The sequence below is a fragment of the Podarcis pityusensis genome (assembly GCF_964106645.2).
Source record: "Podarcis pityusensis genome assembly, chromosome: 3".
NCBI classification, from domain to species: domain Eukaryota; kingdom Metazoa; phylum Chordata; class Lepidosauria; order Squamata; family Lacertidae; genus Podarcis; species Podarcis pityusensis.
The window spans coordinates 98155260-98170672 of record NC_138026.1 but is presented as its reverse complement, the minus strand read 5'-3'; the positions used below and the strand labels follow the sequence as shown (position 1 = coordinate 98170672).

The following is a 15413-nucleotide window of genomic DNA, read 5'->3' as shown; positions in this document are numbered from 1 at the left end:
CTTACAATATTTTCCTGCCTTCTGTAATGTGCTGTGGTAGAGCCTGAGACTGTATAATATTCTACTGCTTGTGGTCAACTGTTCCGTTTTCACAGAAATATTATAAATATAATCTACAGAACAACAGACATGTTAATAAACTGAAAACCTAAGCTATTCCTCATTATATATGAAAAATTTGCCAGTGTATCATCATTGGCTGTTCTCCTACAAGGTTAGTACAGCAAGGATTTTACCTGCCAAATATTGAAGACCCCTAATGCAAAATGTTCGAAGAAGAACATTCACTACTATGCTGTTATTACTAAATTAATACACTGCATGGGACTAATGAAGGAAGGCACCACTATAATTAATCGCTTAAAAGCTGTTGACCTTTAATTACAGGTGGATCTCAACTAAGTTTTACTCAGAGTAAACCCACTGAAATTAACAGACCTTGTTGTTGTTTAGTCGTTTAGTTGTGTCCAACTCTTTGTGACCCCATAGACCAGAGCACGCCAGGCACTCCCGTCTTTCACTGCCTCCCGCAGTTTGGTCAAACTCATGTTAGTAGCAACAGACCTTAGTCATATTCATTAATTTCAATGGGTCTACTTTGAGTGAGACTTGGTTGAATAACACCCGTAAGGCACAAAACACCTCTAATCTGTAACTGTTAGTCATTTATTTATTTAATAAAATGTATGCACCGCAAAGCGGTCTACAGAAGACAAAACAGTAAAATCAAGAAAGATTCACAACCCTACTCTAAAACATGCAAAAGTTACAATACTGAAATGGGTTAAAATTACCTCAACTCTCTAAGCTTCTGGATAGAAAAATAAGAGTTTGGACTTGATACCCTGACTTTCACTCCCCTTAAGGCAGGCATAGGCAAACTCCGGCCCTCCAGATGTTTGGGACTACAATTCCCATCATCCCTAGCTAAGGACCAGTGGTCAGGGATGTGGGAATTGTAGCCCCAAACATCTGGAGGCCTGGAGTTTGCCTCCGCCTGCCCTAAGGAGTCTCAAAGCGGCTAACAATCTCCTTTCCCTTCCTCCTGCACAACAAACACTCTGTGAGCTGAGTGAGGCTGAGAGACTTCAGAGAAGTGTGACTGGCCCAAGGTCACCCAGCAGCTGCATGTGGAGGAGCAGGGAAGCAAACCCAGCTCACCAGATTACGAGTCCACTGCTCTTAACCACTATACCACACTGACTCTCTAAATAGGCTTGCCTAAACAGGTATGTTTTTAACAGGCACAGAAAAGAGCCCTGTGAAAGCACAGTACTCAAGGGGCAAGGAGTTCCAAAGTGTAGGCTCTGCCACACTTAACAATCGAGTCCTTAAAATGTGGAACATGTATTATGTGGCACCTGTAGGGGTGCCAATTCCGCCGATCAAAGTGGTTGGGTTGACATTCTCAGGGTAAGGCAATTTCATGGGTAAACTGGCCCTAAGTTGTTAAGGTCTTTATATACTAATAGTAACACTTTGAACCCGGCCTGGTAGCAAATTGGCAACCAGTGCAGGTTTCTGACCACTGGTGTTACATGCCGACAAGGCCTCACTCCTGTCAGCAATGGTGCTGCAAATGATAACGTTATGCAAGTTACAAAACATTCCACTTTTCTTGGATATGAGAAGCTCTTTCATGCTGATCTAGTTATTTAAATCTACAGCCAAAATTCTATTAAGTTCTACGGAACTCAATAGGATTTTTTTTAAAATTAAAAAAAACTACAATCAAAACATACAATTTTACAAGTACATTTCTGCTATACCCATCCTGTTCTGTGATCCTGCTTGCTAAGCAAGTCTGCACTTTATCAGTCCATATTATTCTGATAAGAGTGTACAAGATGTACGCTTCAGAGAGTCACCTCAGGAAGAACACCCTGGTAAGTTTTACTCATAGAGGCAAATAATAAAAAGATTTACTTGCACATTTTCTTCTTTTGTGTCATTTAAGCAGAAGTCCCTTCAGTTGTTTCTAGTCTCCATTCTCACATACTTCCCATCCCAAAAAACATGCTGAATTACAATTTTTTAGCCAGAACTCAGTTCCGGTACCTCTCAGGTGGGCGCCATATAAGAGAGCGAGGGAGGTGTTCATGGTGAGTTCTGGCACCTCTTTTCTCTAGAAAAACAGCACTGAACAAATCCATTATTAATAACATGAGAAATCGTTTGGTCCCAATTGCCAGAAAAGGAAAAAATCATAATCCTTGTCATAACTGAAGTCCTTCTTGTTTATTCATATAATAGTGCAAGAAGTGGCAATGGTAGAACACTTTGCTTCCAGTAAGAAATGCTCATCTAACCACAGGACTATAGAAAGCACAGCTTAATTGGTATCACAGTATGAATTCGCTCACATCATTTTGTTTAGTACAGATTTAATTGGATCCCCTGCAAGAGAGACATAAAAACAATACAGATGCAGTTTGTGCAAAGGAATCCTAAAAACCTGCCAGTCTGGACGCACCCTGACAGAATCAAACAAGTCATAATTTAGTTATTGCTAACTGTCTATAAAAGCTGTGGTTTTAAAGCGGTGCCCATAAAATCCATTAGAACCATTGCCCTTACATTTCCTGTGGCAGGCATGGTGTATTGCAGCTGCGGTGAGGCAGAGCAACAGTAGGACCGCCAGCGATGACTCCATGCTTTTCTGGATTTGTTCTGCTCTAATTTAAAAAAACCCAATCTGCACGCAGAAGCAGGCTTTCATGCATACATCACTTAGATTGACAACTGTAGTGTACACTGGATGAATAACCATCCATGCATCTAAGAGAGAAAGCTGCCTATTCACGCTGCATTGCTTTTAACACGACATGCATTCCAATACGCATCTTGTAGCAACCTGCCTCACATAACCTAAATTGAGCTTAATATTTGCGATCAGTTTTTGAAAAATGCTATCAACAATGCAACCCAAGTAATAATCTACAACATCCACTCCCTTTATATAAAAAGGTATGGTAGGAAGGAAAGCCAGGAATGAAGAGGTGGCTGAGGATGGGGAAAGAATGCCAGAAAGGGAAGACTTGACATTAGGAATGTAAGCCAACAGAAGATGGGAGAACTGTGAGTTTCAATATGATGTATACAGCAATCAGAGTAAGATAAGGGGAAGGGGGGATTTCTTGCACTAGAAACCCTTTGCCTTCTAGCTGTCACTAACAGCCACCCCTTCATGGATCCAGACCCTCCACTTCTATGTGTGGAGCGGGATCTGGATTAGGCCACTGAGCAAGCAAGCAAACAAACACCAAGTAATACAAGTTCACATACATTACCTTCTATTCCATTTAGATAATTATTTGATTTTATATTATTATTACATGCTGTTTAATCTGTACTGATCTTGCGTCCATGGCATCAACCTGAAGGGTTTGATCCAAAGAAGTTAAAACAGACTTCTGTACATGCAAAAGGAGTTTCCCACCTCTCTTCTCTACTGAAGCCCACTTGAAGTCTGTTTGAGGGACAAGGATCCTCTATGATGTGCAACGAGATAAGAGGAAAACTGGTGGAATTGCAGAAGTGCCTATTTGCACAAAGCACCTTTGGATACAAACAGAAAGCTGCTTGGGCCTAGAGATCATCTAGTCAAACAAAGTTAATCCTTTGTGTTCTTAACCTGCAACTGACCCTGGGGGAGACAGGTAGACATGGCTGGGAAAGGGAGTGGATTAATTTGGCCTGTGTGTTTCCTTCTGTTCCACCCTCCTCAGTTGTCACTTGAACTCCCTAAGGCTTGTGCTGTCACCATTCATCTTTCTCTTGAGTACAGAGCTAGCCCCCCCCCCCGCCCAGTAGAATAAAAAGGGTGCACACATGCCCTGGGTGAGCCAAGTGACAGCAGAAGAGGAAGAAGAAACAGAAGGGAAAAGATGTCCAACGGATTCACTCCCTTCTATTCCAGCCCCCCCCCTTTTTCTTCTCCCAGGCTTCTAAGCAAAAATCAGCAGTATGACTCACTAGGGGCAAGTCAAGTGACAGAGAGGAGGATGGGGGAAAACAAACCTAACAAATACATCTGTTTCTTTTCCAAGCCATTTTGGATGTCAAACATCTGGGTGCAGACAGCAGGCACAGGTATGCAGTTCCCTTACAATCCAGGTGAGAAGAGAACAATTGACAAGTTGTGCATTCTGGATTCTGTGCAATGCACATCCTCAACTACAGCAATTCCTTTGCTTTATTATTCTGCCCTATTTTGAAGCTCATGGGTTAAACATGTTTTTTTAAAAAGGAAAATACTCTAAAAAATAAGCTCAATATTATTCCTATTTTGCATATGGGAAATTTAAGGATGAGAGACAACAACTTGCCCACATCTTTTTCCCTGGTGGAACACACAGCCTTGAGTGTGGTATCCATTCTAGGAAAGAATGTGAAAGTCCAACGTTCTGAAATATAGCTACCCCAAGCTCTAGGATGCTTCTGAAACAAGGGACAATTCTTCAAAATTATGCTGTGGTAAACATCTTTCAGAATTGCAGCAATATCATCCTTATCATTGTGCGGAAACCCTTTTATCTTCTCACCAATTCAACTCAATTGTAACTCCCCTAGGCTATAATCCATACACAAAAACCGAAACGCATGCCAGCAAATTTAAGTTGCAGGTCCCTGCCAGAAAAAGCAAAATCAATAGCTGAAATCCTGATATTCCTCCTTGGGAATCAACTTGTTGCGGAAGAGTTTTCTGTGTGCAGTAACCAAATGCCTCAGTTGTGATCTGTTGTGTATTATTACCCTTTCTACAATCCCAGCAGCAGTGTCCCCTTTGATAACACATGAAATTAGATGTACCACACCCTCAGTGGATAATATGGTTCGAGTGCAAACTTATCCTTCTCTGTATGGACACGCCTTACTCTTTGGAGATGAGATATTCCATAGAAAACAGGTTTTCATTTTATTTTCCCTCAAAGTGAGGTGGTTCTAGTATAGCCAAAAATGGATGTGCCTAAAGACAAATGCAGTCCTCATCGATGTGACCCCCAACCATTCAGGGACACCTCCTGAAGGCCTTTCCCAACTCCACTTCCATTTTCCAGTGCTTCATCTAATTCATGTCTACCACTTCAAATGTTTGTTCTCAGAATTCTGCCAGGGCTCCATAGCCCATAATTATCTATTTTGTCCATTTATAGATCACTTATTGTTAACAGATTCCAAAGCAGTTTACAATGAGGAAAATCCAAGCAAATACGGTAATCAAAATACAATTGTATACATTAAGACCAATTAAAGCTCTAGAACTTTATGAAAGGTGTATATGCCACCTCTCTGCTAATGAATAGGTTACATGGCTCTAAGCCTACCTGAAGCCTGCCTACACCACAACTCTAGCAAAGTTTTAAAGAAGAATAGACATACCTCGGGTTACAGCCGCTAAGGGTTGCATCTTTTCGGGTTGCAGACCGCCGAAACCCGGAAGTACTGGAACGGATTACTTCCGGGTTTCGGAGGTCGTGCATGTGCAGAAATGCTAAATCGCACTTTGCGCATGCGCAGAATCACAACCCGCACGTGCGCAGACGCGGGTTGCGAACGCTGCGGGTTGCGAACGTGCATACCGCACGGATCACGTTCGCAACCCGAGCGTCCACTGTAAGGAGTTTCTCTTAGAAATCTAGGAGCCAAATATAATGTATGGATTGCTATGGTAACCTCCCTCCAAAACTGCTGGAGAGACCTGAGCTGTTTCTGAATTTCAGCAGGGACCAAAGTAGCCTTCTGAGTGGCACAGCCCACCTACTCTAGAACTCAACACCAGTAAGACACTTTGTCAAGTGACAATTACATAATCACATCTGTTAGACGTGAATTCCCTTTAATATTATAATCCCAGAGACAGGCAAGAAAAATCCTCTGATGATTTATTCTTCGGTAATTTTACTGCAACACATTGTATTTTTTTTTTTTTTTAAATTAGATTCTAGCTTTAAATATGAATAAGAAAAGCACTGTAATAAATAGGCAAATTTCTTTCCTGATCTTCTTTTCCAGCTAGCCCAAAGGCACACATCTTACACAATATGAATAAGTTAAGGTAAATGTGGGTGAAGCTAAAAAAGGCAGAGGTTACCACAAGATATTTTGCATAGGCCACAACTGTAAAACACATTCACTTTCTTTTATAAATTTATACTTTTTCCAACTGTGTCATTTCCCACCCACAATTAATCTATCAGAAACTAGGTACAGCCTAGGAAGCCTACTGCAGAAAGAAAAACTGTATACCATGTGTGCATAGTCACATCCTCCCCATGTTAACAGTTCTTGAGCTCCATCTTCTATGCATGGTGTCAATAATGGAAAGTTGCTTTTCGGTCTCTTCAGTAGCGGAGGCAGTCAACCTGTTTCCCCAAGGCACTTGTGCTAGCTATACTGCCTAAATAGTTCTTTAAAATCCTAAGAATCAAATAATTCTATTGAAGAAAAGGAGTGTTTCCACCTCGCATGAGAGTTTTGAAAATACAGTATACTGAACACTCAGAAATAAGGACTAAAAAAGAAACCCAGCTGTATTAGGTTTTTCATATTGCGTTATTCCATGGCAATTACAAAGTTCACCCTTGGGTGTTTTACTACAACCCAGTCAACACTGTTCCACAACCAGATAGAGGTAAATTTATAAACTATAGTTGCATGCTGCACTGAACTTTGCACTGTTATCCTTTGAACATCCTGTCACCAGAGTCTACGAATTCACTTCCACTTTGTCCCCACACTCCTACTTTGGTCTCTCAGTCTCTTCTCTAGCTGGAATGTTTGCCAAGCCAGCTGTGACCCTCTATTTATATGGAAAAAAGAGCAGCCTGGTCTTTTATGCCTCAGGTTATTGGATGAACAAAAAACCAAGTTATCTGTAACCTAATACAATGAGAACAAATTATGACCTATTAATGGACAACAGAAAGCCCCAAGTTCTTGTGTGACCTCCCAACAAACATCAAAACACTCTTGGCTTACCAACTGCGGCTTGTTTGGAGAAACAAACCAAAAGCACTAGTTCACAGTAAGCCAACACTGAGTTCTGTTGGTCCTACCTCCCAGTGCAGGAGCAATTCAACGGTATGCACTAGTGAGCTGCTTGTTCGTACTAAGTCATAGTTTAGGGCTTACTATGATGGGTGAATGGGCTCAGTATCTATGCTTGGGTTTTCCTTCTCTAATTCTACTTTCTTTTTCCCCTTTTGAAACTCTCAAGCAAGTTCTGTCACCAAATGAACTGTTATTTACCTCCTCATTCCTCCTCCTTATTCCAACATGAATCCCTTTGTATCTGCATAGCACCAGTCACCCTTCCTTTATTTGGTGTGTCTTTTTCCAAATTCTCTCAGCATCGGCACATCCCTCCTTCTCATTCTATCTGCCCCAATCTCTTCTATTCTCTATAGATTTAACCACATAGTTGCCACCCAATCTAAATAATGCCTTTGTAATTCAGTGAACCTTTTTCCCTTTCTTGTAATAAACCATGTACATAGACATTTTGTATCTCTCAGTCTTGATCTCATTACCAATTTCTTTAATTGGAGACTCAATTTTCCATGGCACACCATGACTCTTGGTTAAAGATCCAAATATATGGTTCCACCTGTTTATGAATAATCAGTGATGTGTAGATGAGGACATGCAATAATACCATTTCTATTATAATTTCATCCACTTAGTACTAAGAATAGCTCAAAGCAAAGAGTATAGTTAGTTTTGATATATAGTTTTCTGGGAAGACCCTTCCCAGGAACCGGTCACAGAAAATAAGAAGTCTCAGTTGAATTTCATCCTACCTTACTCTTATGTAGTCTGTTGCCCAAATTCCTTTATCTCTAAACCCAACTCCAACACCAGAAGTAACCAAGGACGAAATAAAAATGCCTATGACAATACTGAGAACCTGTTCAGCTTTCCTCACATGTGCACCTCTTTTGGTGTTAAAAATATAGACACACACACCCTTCAGTTTATCCGTGAAGGGTGCAGACAGCGAACAAGCACTGTCATGCCTGGTTTGGCCTTAATATTGAAGCTTTATATCAAAAACAGAAAACAAAGAACAGTTTGTTAACAAGAGATTTGTGTTTTCTTTTGAGTGTTATTGAAGAGCACATGTTTAGAAACAGCTGAAAGCAGAAATATATAACCAAGCATAAATACTCTCAAGTACTCTTATAATAGTAGACGTCAGCTAATTACTAGGCCACAAAAATATTTCTGGGGGGTTTTCTGCACATGTGGCAAAACCAATTTGTCACCATAAATAGAATATTTAGGCGAAGAAGCAGTCATCTGAACTCTGCATCACAGTTCCACTCTGTTTTAGCACAAGAATGCAAATAAATGTTGACACCTGCGGAGTTAAAGACAAATGCTTGAGCAAACGCTAACAGATGACATAACTGTAAAGCACATGGTACAAATGTAAAGAAAGAACTGAAAGAGATTTTCTTTTTTAGGGCCACTTTCTAAATCTTCCAGAATATGTGATCTTATGCAAATAAGCACTGGCACTTACCTTCTAAACACTAAGGAGCACATCAAGTCTTTTAAGAACATATTCACAAGTATTATAGGTATATGGAACGCCTGAGGTAATGATAATTGGGGAGGGGAGGGAAACAGGGAATAAGAAATGTACTTCTCCTTTCTTAACACAAACATCTACAGGAAAAAATGCACTGGCTCCTACAATTTCATATGTTCAACTAATTTCTTCATGTATAGCATAAACAGAATGATATCACCACTTTGTTGACAATGGTATAGTTTGAATGAGCCAAAACATTAGTGTGAACAAACAATATGTAGGCTCCCAGAGAGGTGATTACAACTACTTTTCTTCTCCTCTGGTTATTCTGCAGCTTTAGCCATGGCTGGCATAATGTGTTGTCTGAACCCATACTTGTAAGGAGCTGTAATCAAAGTTTGTACTATGGTTTACAGCTTGTGGTTTGTCTAGAGCGCGCTAAACCTTGAGCTCAGGTATGGCTGACATGCTAAGCCAAACCATGGTTTAAATCAGCAGAACAACTGTAGGAGCAAAGTGGTTAAGTCATGGTGTGCATTATTAGCATGATATGCTAACAAGGACCATATATGAATCCTAAACAAACATACAATTCTTAAGTTTGTAAAGGAAAAAAAGAACTAATAGGTCTGTCATAATTTCAATGGCAGATTATGAATATACCTTATGCCGATAATGCCTTTCACGCAACAGGCAGAAGAAAAAACCTTCACCTGCTGTCAGAAGAAATGAACTAAAAACAAAAAAGCCTTTCAGAACCACTAACATCATCTAATATCACAGAACAATTGGCCTGAATTTTAACTAAAATTGTCATATTACATCCTCAGGATAATAAACGGGGTCTTTAACCTCATCATTTTTACAGTAAACCTCACATACATAACACAGTAAAGCATCAAAATCCTCAATCCTTGCTGGAAGAATTTTTCTTCAATGTGTGTGTGTGAAGACCTCAGATGGAAACTTTCCATTGTGAACACTATGTAGACTTTTTCTGAATAGACATCTTTAAAATCTACAGCATGAAAATGAGTATCTGATTAACCTCTATAACGGGGAGAGCACTTCTGAAGCACTGCGCTACTCAAGAAGCCCCAAAGATGTGGGATGCATTACAGCGAAGGGTCCTTAAAAGCACCTTTGAGCCACACTCCAGCTATTTGTACCTTTTGTGAAGGTTGCTCGTGAATGACAAAAGACTAACAAAAATACAAACTTGCACCGCATTCACATTGTAGGCCAATTAAAACTTTAGTGAGAACATTATATAATATGAACATGAGCTGGAATCATTGGATAACTACCAACAAAACCTCATCTTAAAGCATCTGGGTTTTTTAAAAAAAGGTTTTACTCAGAACAGCCCATGATAGAGTAGAACATGGCATATTATTAAAAAGGACAGCTGTTCTTGAAGCCTACTTTGCAGAGAAGTGAGGAAGTTCTTTCTAGATTCTAGTGCTATACTGACAAAGACTCTAATTAAAATATACTGACTAGGAACTACTGGAAATCCACCCCCCCCATAAACATACAGGCAATTCTCTTTTCGCATGGGGGTTATGTTCTGGACGCCGAACACATCAGTGGAGGCATAAGCCTACCACTTCTCTTTCTGTAACGTCTTTATGACGTTTGCGGGGGGGGGGGGTTTCCACTTCTGGGTTCAGCATCATATGTGATCGTTCGCATGTCATTCAGACACGCCTAAATCAGTTGTTGCCTGCGCTTAGCTCAGGTTCTTTAAAAGTCCTACAGTATTAGTTTCTGTTAGTGCTGCGAGGCACTATGATCGTGTCTAAGCTCTACAAAATATATACATATATATCAGTAGATAAGAGAACATTTTGCAGCATAGAGGCATGGGACTTTCCGTAGATACTGAGTTATCTACCTCTTTTTTTAAACTGTGAGCATATCAATATCCAAAAGCTACTATTACACACTGTTCTAACAAACAAAAGCAAGCCAAGAACAGTCCTCATGCATCTTTATAGTTCGGGAAGCCATTAGTAAAATGGAAGTCACTTATTAAGAATTTCAGAAAAAGCAAACCTGTCTAGTCAAACTATTTATAATATATGTATTATTTCCCCTTTTACAAACACAGACAAGTGATTGTTGTTCACTGGCATATCCACAAATTTCGATTGTCCAAAATCTGGTAAATGGTAAGTCACAGAAATATGTACATAAGTATTCACAAAATGTATCTAGAGCTGTCAGCATTCATAACCGAATGCCCATGTTTTCCAGTTTGCACATTTAATATCATTAAATGTGCACATATAATTCATGCACTTTACAAAGCCAGTTCCCAATATTCTGTTACACTTTATCACAATCTTAAGACACAATCTGGGATAGAGCTCAGGAAGAATAAAACCTGTGAGCGTTTACTATTAAGCCAGGTGGAAAACAGCAAAGTATTGCTGTTTTGAAGTGAGGGCAAAATGCACCCACCACTCCTGATGATGGAGTTAAGGAGTTCTCACCAATATAGATCCCATGGAAGGGCATGAAGTGTCCTTCTATTCCGGAAGCCTTATAAGCATATATTATGTTTGTATTTACTTTGCAACAAATCTCACCGATTTCAAAAGGGCTTCCTCTTTCCCATAGTGTATCTGAAGAAGTGTGCTTGCACACGAAAGCTCATACCAAGAACTAACTTAGTTGGTCTTAAAGGTGCTACTGGAAGGATTTTTTTATTTTGACTATGGCAGACCAACACGGCTACCTATCTGTAACTCCTCTTTCCCATGGAAGTCAACCTGTCCTACCCCCTCCTCCCTTTGGTCAAGTGTGTCTTTAAGCCAAAATTCTGCTATTCGACAAGCACTGAATATAAATCTCTATTAATACATAAAAAGATTTTAGGAGACTTCCACATATAGGTTTACTTCTGTATACATGCATAATCAATTTCAAGTAGTAAGTTGTTCTTACCTGTATATCCTGCACACCAGCCCCAGGAAGCCACCATAGCTAAAAGCCATTTAAATAATACTCCTTCAATATACCAGAACCGTTTACTATCCAACAATCGGAGAGGTTGCAGTACTATTAAATACAGAATGTAGGACGGAATAGCGACAAGGTTATTGGCAACCATGAAGCCAAATCTTAAGAGTGCTTTCAGAAATATATAGGCCGCCCTTCGGGCCTGTTCTAAAGTCACAGCCATTCTCTTCACACAGGAGTCTGTAGTCGTTTCCTACAGAATAAGAAAGAGAGAAATTACTCAACACGAAGAAGACAACTTCCTGCTTACCAATGTCCAACAAGGCCTTATTTCAAAGAAACAGTTATGTGCTTTGTATGTATTGAGTCACCATAGCAAAGATTTCCCCCACTAATTGGCCTGTTTGCACACACATCATCTCTTGAGTCATAACTATCTTTCCAGCCTGATAAGGAGCTTAGGATTTTTACTTGGGTCTACCGCACAGAATGCATATACCCAAGCTTACTTTTAAAAACTGACACACCACAATCTACCTCGCTACAAAAGGATCACTTGTGTTAGTTGTTAAACTATGTTTGTGGAGGTTGTAAAGAAATCTCAGAAAACCCTTCCCCGTGGACCTAGGGTTTCACTTTGTTTTTACAGACACATATGAGTATAATTGCATAAATAAACTGTAAATGGACCTCATCATCATAATTCAGTCTTGTAAAGTTATAGCACGGATGAAAAGGAAACGCACATTTGTACATTCCATGCTGCAAGAAGACAATCAAATGCAGTAACTGTACACTAAGGGGCAGTCCATTTGTCTGCCCCCCTCAACAAACAAAGTGGGAAATTATTATGGGTTACACTAAAAGCAGGGTAACAACTCCCCTTTAGTTAACAAGGGGAGGTGACTGAGAGGAAAACAGGCAACCACCAGCTGCACTGAGAGGACCTTTTAGCAGTTACAACCAATAAGCATTGAAGCCAGACATTAGAATACCTGAAATGGCCTCTCTAGCCTTCAAGTTAGTCAGGAAAGCATGGACATCCAAACATATTAGGGGGCAGCCAGTAGGTAAAAGCAGAGATAAACAGGAGAGGGAAGGGCAGAGAATCCCAGGCTGGAAATGGAAAGCAGGAATGAGGGGGGGAGAAGACTAACGAGGACTAGGAAGGGGGGGGGGACGCCAGCAGCCTGTGGAAGGCAGGAAAGGGATAGTGGGCAACCACAAGGCCAAGCCAACCAACGGGACTCCGCGGATCATCACTCACCTTCTGCTGCGCAGAGGGAAGGAGATGGCAGGACCGAGCGAACTGGGCCCGGCGGCGGCGGCGGCGGCGGCAGCAGCAATGTGCGCCCTAGTTGGCAGCGGCTGCTGGTGAAGGAGGTGGCGGCGGCGGCGGCGGCAGCAGCTCTGACAGGAGGGCGGCGGGCTCATGGACACGGAGGTGGCTGGCCTGGCCCCAAAGTAACGGGCTGGGAGCCGGCTCCCTATTCCGTCTGCAGCTCCCTGAGTGCGGGGGGGGGGGGGAGAAAGGCGCGGAGTGAGCGAGCGAGCGAGCGAACGGGAGAGGGAAAAGAGAAGCGGCGCCAACGCCGGGGGCTGCCAGCCCGGCGAGGGAGGTCGCCGGCAAGAGGATTTGTCCCGGGGTTGCGGCTAAATCCGCCGCCGCCGCCGCCTCCTCCAGTCGCGGCTTTCAGGGCCTAACGCGCCCGGCTCTCCTAGGCTAAGCTTGGCGGCCAGCAGCCCCTCGGGCGGGCGGGTGGGTGTCCCCCGCATCTCCCACCGAAGTGGGTGGGGTGCAAGAGGGCAGGGCAAGAGGGCGGAGGACGAGGAAGAAGCATGCGCGACACCTGTTGGGGTACAGAGGCGCGGCGAGGAAGGGGAGGATAGAGGTCGTCTCGGGAACTCCCCGCCCCGTTACCTATCTGCTCCTGCAGCGTATTTGGGGGCAGAAGGTGGGGGGGGGCACCCTGTGAAGAGCCGGGGGGAAAGGGACGCATCTGCGCCCCATTCAAATATAGAGAAGTAGGAAGAACTCGGCGGTGCTCTTCCTGCATGGGCCCCACAGAGAGGAGGGAGGGGCTCGGCAGCTCTCGGAAGGAATCTCCGAGTTGCACGCCGGATAGCTTCGATTATTATTGTTATTGTTATTATTAATCCGCTGCCCCACCTCAACCTATCCCATAGGTTGTCGCAAGGGCGACAAGAGGCAGATGCCAGGCAATGCTGGGGAACACCCAGGCTCTGATCAGAGCGCCAGGCGTGACCCACATGTCGAGTATTCACCCACTGGGGAAAGGGGGGGGGGGTCCTCGGGGTGAGCCACTCGGGATGGAAGGTCCTCTCAAGGGCAGAAACGGGGCCATTCTGCTCCTCAGTAAGGTGGGCTCTCAGTCTCTCCACCATACAACGAAAAGAAGCTGGGATGAGGTCAGGCTGCCCCCGAGAAGTAGTCCAGTCCTTCCCTTGTACTCCCGCCTTGAGCTGTCGGTTTTGGGAAGTGACCTTTTCCAGAGCCTGAAACTGCCCATTCCCTTCTCTCCCGCCGCCACCATGCGGGGAATTGTCTCAAGGGCACCCGAAATAAGGGGACTTTCCAAAAGAGCATCCATAGGGCAATGACTACCACCGCCATGCATTCCGTGTAAAGGGAACCTCGCAAGGGCGTCAGTGGGGCGAGTTTCCCGGTTGTCGGGAAAGAGGAGGCTCTTAAGGACACCCCCCCGGTGAGAAGCCCTTTCCCTCCTGCCTAGAGAGGGCTGGCCTCTCAAGGGCACTATTGGGGTGACGGCCCCCCCGCCCCCTCAATCCGAATTCAGAGGGACCAATGTCCGTATTTCATCTGCCCGAGGAGGTGGCATGTTCACCCCCCCCTCTCTTAAAAAGGGCGTAGAAAAGCAGCAGCGAGGAAGGGGGGCAAGAAGACCCCATACCCTTTCAGCCTGAGGGGGAATCCATCTCAAGGGCGACAGGGGGAGACCCTCCTCCTCCTCCCCTAGAAGAGGAGGAAGGACCCCGGGAAAGCCCCACCGGGAGCCTCCTCCCGGCCCGCGCGGTAGCTGTGGAGCGGGGACCCTCTCAAGGGCGCCAAGGGGCGCGGGAACCCGTCCTCCGCTTCTCCTCCGGAGGGAGCTGCCGCTCCAAAAGCCCCAGCAGGCGGATGAACGGCGACTCCCCCCCCCCCTCCAAATACACGCGTGCGCGCGCGCCCGCCGCTCCTGCTTTCCCTTTTCCCGCCACCCCCCAACCAGCGCCCCATTTATTCTCGGGTAAGCGCGGACGCCGCGGGGGTGTTTCCGTACCTCCGGCCGGCCGGCTGCCTTCCCCAGGCCGGCTCCCAGGAGCTCGCGGGATGCATAGCGGCGGGCCGGCGGCCGCCACAGGGCCCGGCCAGCCCTCGCCCACCTCTCGCGCCGGGAAGAGGCTCCGCCGCGACGGCCCGTCGCCGCCGCCTCTTCGCCTCTTGGCGCTCGGAAGGGTCCCTCTCGCTCGCTTCCTTTCCGGCTCCCGAGGAGGAGGAGGCGGCGGCGGTGCTGGTGGTGGTGGAAGCGGCGGCGGCAGCGAGCGAGGCAGGAGCGGGCCCCTCACTGCAGCAAGCGCCGCTCCCTCCGGCCGACAGCTCCCTCTAACGAGCCTCGGAAAGCTGGCAGGCTCAGGCGGCCGAGCCGAGAATCCCCCCGGCGGCGGGCAGGGCCTCGGCAGGCCGCCTCCTTCGCTCGACCCCCGCCCCGCGCCCGGAAGGGAAACGCGCGCTCGGCGTCGCCCTTCCCTCGGAGGGGAAAGTAGAGGGAAGGCTCCTGGGGTGGGGTGGGGGGTTCCCCTTCTCTCTCTCACGCAGAAGGGGGAAATGCAGTAGTATAAATAGCAGCCCTATATATAACATAAAACATGCTGCTATATGTTTGCG

The 15413-nt window shown here is 44.7% G+C and overlaps 1 protein-coding gene across 2 annotated transcripts in view; it reads right to left on the bottom strand.

Annotated features, from left to right (window-relative positions):
• The window catches only part of LPGAT1 (lysophosphatidylglycerol acyltransferase 1), a 59750-nt gene extending 44667 nt beyond the window's left edge, over nt 1-15083 (bottom strand). The window contains exons 1-3 of one of the 2 annotated variants that reach the window (XM_081000604.1): nt 14809-14948; nt 12774-13012; nt 11492-11759 (exon numbers count right to left, since the gene is read on the bottom strand). In XM_081000604.1, coding sequence (XP_080856730.1) covers nt 11492-11729 — 238 coding nt within the window. In that variant the 5' untranslated portion in view covers nt 11730-11759; nt 12774-13012; nt 14809-14948. Of the gene's footprint in view, nt 1-11491; nt 11760-12773; nt 13013-14808 lie in introns of both variants that reach the window. The other variant, XM_081000605.1, reaches the window with a different exon arrangement.
• Between the last annotated feature and the right edge of the window lie 330 nt (nt 15084-15413).